This window comes from Plecotus auritus, assembly GCF_963455305.1.
Source record: "Plecotus auritus genome assembly, chromosome: 14".
NCBI classification, from domain to species: Eukaryota; Metazoa; Chordata; class Mammalia; order Chiroptera; family Vespertilionidae; genus Plecotus; species Plecotus auritus.
The window spans coordinates 8,293,773-8,300,506 of record NC_137780.1 but is presented as its reverse complement, the minus strand read 5'-3'; the positions used below and the strand labels follow the sequence as shown (position 1 = coordinate 8,300,506).

The 6,734-nt window shown below is 59.3% G+C and overlaps 1 protein-coding gene across 1 annotated transcript; it reads left to right on the top strand.

Moving 5' to 3' along the window:
* Positions 1–494: 494 nt before the first annotated feature.
* HLX (H2.0 like homeobox) lies at positions 495–6,343 on the top strand. Its single transcript, XM_080651345.1, has 4 exons — positions 495–1,569; positions 2,356–2,535; positions 3,390–3,574; positions 5,490–6,343. The coding sequence occupies exons 1-4, from the start codon at positions 975–977 to the stop codon at positions 5,982–5,984; spliced, it is 1,455 nt and encodes a 484-aa protein (XP_080507471.1). The 5' UTR covers positions 495–974; the 3' UTR covers positions 5,985–6,343.
* Positions 6,344–6,734: the final 391 nt, after the last annotated feature.

Here is a 6,734-nt window from a genome sequence, read left to right as displayed (position 1 = left end):
GCATTCGTGCCCGAGAGCTCAGGGCTGGGCAGCGTGGGGCGCGAGAGACGGAGCCTTGCGGAGGACACCGATTTTCGGGATAAAGGCCCGATTTGAAGAAAAATGGGGGCCGAGTGATGTAAAGGGATGGACACGTAGGGGCCCCAGCGCGTTTCGGGAGGCAGCCCCTGCACCGCGGTAATTGTGCGGGACCATCGGTTTCCCCAGGCGAGGGCTCCGGATCTTTGTGACCCACTCTCCTCGCCCGGTGCCGGTTCGGCGCCGCAGAAGGCACAGGAGGGTCAGAGTTCCCCGGAGCCGGGGAAAGGGACGCTCCGAACCCCGCTCGGCCCACGCGGCAGCGGCAAACACTTTGGCGTGGCCGGGGCGTGGCTGAGCGCAGGGCCACGCCCCTCTTTGCCAATTCCCTCCACTCCGCGCTCTGATTGGTCCCCAGGATGGCCAATGAGCGCTCAGATCGAGGTCCCTACCCTGAGTCTGACTCGAAAGCTTCTGCCAAAACTTTGGGAGTTTTTAGAGAGGAGTTTTTTTCCCCCCCTCTTATTACTTTTTTTTTTTTAAACTAACGGATTATTATTGTTGTTGTTTTAAATTTAGCTCTTAGGGCTTAGCTCTTGGGGTTTTTCTTTCGGTGCCCGGCCCCTGTCTCCCCGGCTTCCCCGGAGTGTGCGGAGCCGCCCGCCACCGCGCCAGCGCCCCTCGCTCGCCTCCAGCCCGCGGGGAGCGCGGGTCCCGCGCCGCCTTCAGTGGGGCCAGGGCCGACTGTGACCGGCCGGATCCGACCCTCGCCTCCCCGCCTCGGTGGTGCTGGGGCTCCCTGGCTTCTCTTCGGAGCGGACGGAGAACCGAAAGCGGATCGTCCTCGGCGGGGCGGCTGCCTCCTCCTGGACTAGGCGCGCCCCTCCCCGCGCACCCACCCACCCATCCACCCGGCCCAGCCAGGCCGCGGCGGCCGCCGGGCGCACCCCGCCAGGATGTTTGCCGCCGGGCTGGCTCCCTTCTACGCCTCCAACTTCAGCCTCTGGTCGGCCGCTTACTGTTCTTCGGCCGGCCCGGGCGGCTGCTCCTTCCCTCTAGACCCCGCCGCGGTCAAGAAGCCCTCCTTCTGTATCGCGGACATCCTGCACGCCGGCGTGGGGGAGCCGGGGGCGGCCCCGGAGGGCCTGGCCGGAGCCTCGGCCGCTGCCCTCACCGCGCACTTGAGCTCGGCTCACCCGCACGCCTCTTTCCAAGCTGCCGCCAGATCCCCGCTTCGACCCACCCCGGTGGTGGCGCCCTCCGAAGTCCCGGCTGGCTTCCCGCAGCGACTGTCCCCGCTCTCGGCCGCCTACCACCACCACCACCCACAGCAGCAGCAGCAGCAACAACAACAACCGCTGCAGCAACAGCCTCCACCTCCTCCCCGGGCGGGCGCCTTGCATCCCCCGGCCTCCGGGGCGCGGGGGGTCCCCAACCCTCACCACAGCGGCTCGGCCCCAGCCCCCTCCAGCAAGGACCTCAAATTTGGAATTGACCGCATTTTGTCTGCAGAATTTGACCCGAAAGTCAAAGAAGGCAACACGCTGAGAGGTAGGTCTTGGGCCCGAGGCCTCAGGCCTCTGACGGGGCCCTGACGCACCCGCGGTCCCTGGGCCGTTTGGGGCACCTTTGAGTGTTTTTACAATTAAGGACACATTGGTAAAAAGGAGGAAGAAGAAAATCAATTGTGGGAAGACCCTGAAACACTAGTTTTAAAACTCACCTGCTCTATGTAAAAAACCAAACCAAACCAGGAATGCTTAAAAAAAACACACAACCGATCTTCACAATCAATGTGCATACGAATTGTTATTAGAACATTTGCTAAAGTGACTGTCCCTTGTCTTTAATCACTTATCAAGAGAGGAAACTCTATTATCTGTTAGGGAAAGCCCTTTTGGGGACCACTTTCCCGTCCATTTGTCTGATTTAGAGAGAAATTCCACCCAAGGAATGTGGCGAAACAAATCGACTCTCAACTCCCAAGAGGGGACAGCAGAGCAGGCTCTTCCGGCGGAGGGTTTAGGTCTGGGATTCTCAAAAGGCACCTGAGAGCGACTTCGTGTTGGCGGGTTAAAGTCAAGCCCTTCCGGGCTATAACCGCGTGGACGCGGACAGATGGGGCATTTGGTGTATCGCCCCTTTGTCCACAATCGGGAGAGAGGGGTTTGGGGTGGAGACAGGGGGTTTCTCTTGACTTTGCATCAGGAAAACCAAACCGAGGGCACGGGGGAGAGGGGAGGAACACATCAGCCCAAAGGTCAGAATCCTGGGAAGGTCCTGACACAGGTGGGTTTGTCTGAAGTGTAACCAGCTCTTCTCTTGCCGGGTCCCCAGATCTCACGTCCCTGCTGACGGGCGGGCGGCCCGCGGGGCTGCATCTCCCAGGCCTGCAGCCCTCCGCCGGCCAGCTCTTCGCATCTCTAGATCCTATGAACGAGGCTTCTGCCATCCTCAGCCCCTTAAGCTCGAACCCGAGAAATTCAGTCCAGCATCAGTTTCAAGACACGTTTCCAGGTACAGAAACGGGCGAGTCCGCCCACGAGAAAACTCGGGACTGACGCCTCCCATGGCGAGGGCTGTGTAGCCATCCCGGAGTGGGTGCGGGAGGTCACCGCATCTGGAGAGAGAAACCGAAAGATTTCTCCCCGGGAGCTGGCTCTCTCTTTCCCTCTCTGTGGGCTGCCGCAGGGAAGGGGTGGGAGCCTGGGGAGCCCAGAAAGTGTGTGTGTAGGGGGGGAGGGGGGCAGGTGGGATGGGGTAGGGGCGCGCGGGGGTGGGGGGGGGGTGGGGGAGGTTCCCTAGTCCTTTCTCAGGAGGGGATGCTTTGAAAATGCAGCTGAAAGAGGTGTTGCTTATTATCATACACACAGATTTTGAAATGACTTCAAACCCTTTTGCTCCAGGAATTTGCATCTACGATCCTCGCCTGGGCGCATGAGCACACACACAAACACACACACACACACACACACACACACACACACACACACACACACACACAACAGAGAGATGAGAGAGACAGAGAGAGAGAATATCCAGGCTGACATCTCTAGCTTCTTCAGGCCTGGGGGACATTTTCGCCTGCCTTCCCGGTGCCTGATGGCCAAGCATCAGCGTTACACGTTTCCCTTTGGAATTAATGGATGATCCGCTGGGCTTCTCAACTCAGACTATACACTTGCTTTAGGCCTTTCCATTACCTTCTCGAAAGCTGTAAAATTCCTCCTTGGAGGAGGGCTTTGTGAATGCGGGGAGGGCCTAGGGTTAAGCAGTTTTAAGCAGTACTGTGAGCCCTAGGCCCAGGGCACTAATTCGGTCCTCCTGTGTGTCTCTCTCTCTTGCTCCCACCCCTCACCCCCACCCCGCAGGTCCCTATGCCGTGCTCACCAAGGACACTATGCCCCAGACCTACAAGAGGAAGCGCTCATGGTCAAGGGCGGTGTTCTCCAACCTGCAGAGGAAAGGCCTGGAGAAAAGGTTTGAGATTCAGAAGTACGTGACCAAGCCCGACCGGAAGCAGCTGGCGGCGATGCTGGGCCTCACGGATGCTCAGGTAAGCCAGCTGCGGGCCCAGTGCAGTCAGTCCATCCCAGTCCCAGGGACCCCTGCACCCCACCCTCGCTCCTGCAGTGGAAACACAAGGTCTTGAATTTCGGGAGACTTTGTGGACTCGCCAAAGTGAGGCAGGAGAGAGGAGAGCGGAGGAGAAGGACGGAAGGCAGAGCCCATCTCCAAAGATGTGTGTCAACAAGCAGCGCCTGTTTATTTTGGCCGGCAGGCGAAAGAACCGCTGAGAAAGCAAACAGGCTGCGGGAGATAATAATTATGGACCCGACTCCACTGAAATTCGCTGTAGGAAGCAGTTTATTTCAGAAGAGATAGAAATCCAAAGGCAAGGGATTGTTGTTGGCTTTTTTTTTTTTTTATCTTCCATCCTCCCCACCCCCCCCCTCCTTCTGCTGCTGCAGGATTGTGAAATCCCCAGTTGTGAGGAAGTGAAAACATCATTTCAAACGGAATTACTTCGCCCTGGTCGGGCAAGAAGTCCGCCTGGAGCGGCCACAGTCCGATTTTCTAACGGCATAAGCTCCGCTGAAAAAATCTCAGGTGGGGGGAGTGAGGGAGAGAAGGAAAACGGGTTTCTTAGAATGCTACAGAGCATGGCAGCCAGCTCAGGGCTCTGCATACTTGAATACTTTTCAAGAAAATAACAAATCCATCATGCCTGCCTTCAATGTCCGAATTCTTCCCCCCTCCCCCCCCCCCATCAAATTCAAGAACTGGACTTTTTTTTCCTTTTTGAGTTTTGAAACTAGAAGACTCACCCTTCTGCCACACCCCTGGGTACCGAATGTTCTGAGCAGGCATAAGCCAATGACAGGCACTTTTTTTATGGTGCCCCCCCCCAACTCTGGGTCTCTCTGTCCTCCATTGCACAACTCCCCTCCCGGCACCACACTGGAAGGGCCCAGCCGCCTTCCACCAGCTGTGCATGTTATTTTTAAAAGGGAAGCTGGAACTTGTGTGAACGCATTGGGTCCCCCCAGGGGATCGTCTGTATTTATATAGATTCCCCGCCCCATCCCTACCCCCTTTCTCCACGGTGCACAGGTTTGATTCCAGAGTTTTCTGAGCTCACAGTGGGGTTACTTTATCCTGGGCAGGGGCTGGGTGCCCTCATGCCAAGGAGCTGCTCTTCCCTGGAAGGTCCAGCGGTACCCCCACCTCTGGAATCCACTCTTTGAACCCCTTTCCCCTCTCTGATTCCTATAGTCCCTCCTTAAAAAGAATTGCTTTTGGAGGGACTTGCATAGGATAGTGGCCTTAGAGGAGGGGGCCGACTTAGCAGGAATTCCTAACATCGATTCACCTTGGTGCGTGAAATCTTGGGGATATGTGCCTTTTTCCTGACACAGGTGGGGTTAAGGCAGTGGTCGGCAAACTCATTAGTCAACAGAGCCAAATATCAACAGTACAACGATTGAAATTTCTTTTGAGAACCAAATTTTTAAAACTTAAACTTCTTCTAACGCCACTTCTTCAAAATAGACTCGCCCAGGCCGTGGTATTTTGTGGAAGAGCCACACTCAAGGGGCCAAAGAGCCGCATGTGGCTCGCGAGCCGCAGTTTGCCGACCACGGGGTTAAGGGAAGCATCGATTTAGAGTAGAGATCCTCCCGCGTTTGCAGGCGAGGCGCAAGGATCTGCCTTTCCAACAAGTACCCATGCAATTTTGGGCTGGAGTCTGGAGAGCCGCGTTTTGCGAAGCAGGCCCAGTGCGTCCTTAGGCCGGGACCCCTGGCCATCTCCTTGTTTCTCGCATCCGGCAGACTCTGGGCCCCTGCACCTAGCGCAGTGCCTGGCCCGACCTAGAGGCGCCTTTGGGGTGCCTCCCGGGTGCGCGCCAGTCGGATGGCAGCGCGCCTGTGTCTCATCGCCGTTTCCCGTCTTGTCCCCGCGCGGCGCAGGTGAAGGTGTGGTTCCAGAACCGGCGGATGAAGTGGCGGCATTCCAAGGAGGCGCAGGCCCAGAAGGACAAAGACAAGGAGGCGGACGAGAAGCCGGCGAGCGGAGCCCCAGCGGCGGACGGCGAGCCGGAGGAGCGGAGCCCCAGCCGCTCGGAGGGCGAGGCCGAGAGCGACAGCAGCGACTCGGAGTCCCTGGACATGGCCCCCAGCGACACGGAGCGGACTGAGGGGGCCGAGCGGTCCCCGCACCAAACCACCGTCATCAAGGCCTCGGTGGCCGGCGCGCTCGTCCCCGCCAGCAGCGCGGGGAGCGGGGGCAGCAGCAGTTTTTGCTTCAGCGGCCTGAGCAGCAGCAGCACCGGCACGGGGATCGCCAGTAGCCTGGGCAGCGGCGGCGGCGGCCTGGCCCTGGAGCTGCTCCCTGCGCCCCAGCCCAGCCTCAGCAGCGCCCCCAAAAGCCCGGAGCCCGCCCAGCCGCCTCTCGGAGGCCCGTAGACTGGACCAGGGCGCAGGGGACCCGGCCCTGCGCGCAGACGCCAGCCTTCCAGCGCGGCTGGATCTCGTGCCTACTCTATGGTGCTGCCCCCGGGACAGGGCCAGAGACGCATCGGTGGAGCCTCCTTCGCCAGGGTCGCCTCCTGCCCCTCGCTGGCCGCCTGGTGGCACAGCCCACACTGCGCAGTGGCCTGGGGAGTCTCAGTGCCCCCCCTCCCCCGACGGACACTTTCCCCGGATACAAGCAGCTCACACTGTGACGTGTGACTCCGCAGTGCCTTCCCGAGCTAGGGGGTCGCAAAGACGCGCTGCACGTAGGACGCCACAACCTTGTAAATAAAATGTTTACTACGGTTTGTAAAGAAAGGCTGCGTGGCTGGCCCGGACGATGCGGTCACAAGGTCAGGGATCTCTGCGCTGGGCCTTAGCCCCGGGCAGCGGGTCACAGCGGCTGGAGGGGGGACTAGAGCTTTGGGGTAAGTGCTGCAACCTCAGAGCCACGTGGCTACAGAGATGGGGTTGAGGCTAAGCGGCTCCAGCGGTTCAGAGGGGTCTGAGCCCGCGGCGCTGGGTGACCCTGAGTTGTGGCCTGCCAGCTGAGTTGGCCATAGAATCCATTAGGGGCAGATGGCTTCCCCACGGAAAGTCGGGACTCCAGGAGTGTGCCATGAGCGGCTCGCAGGCTTTCGGAGGATGCGGAGTTGGGATGGAGAAGAAGGTGGTGCCTGCGGGGTCAATGTGGACACAGCC

Bases quoted from the DNA above. Each gene is read 5' to 3' on its own strand.
- HLX (XM_080651345.1), top strand. From the start codon at position 975: ATGTTTGCCGCCGGGCTGGCTCCCTTCTACGCCTCCAACTTCAGCCTC. The intron at 1,570-2,355 runs GTAGGTCTTGGG...CCGGGTCCCCAG, and splicing joins AGAAGGCAACACGCTGAGAG to ATCTCACGTCCCTGCTGACG. The intron at 3,575-5,489 runs GTAAGCCAGCTG...CGCGCGGCGCAG, and splicing joins TGGGCCTCACGGATGCTCAG to GTGAAGGTGTGGTTCCAGAA.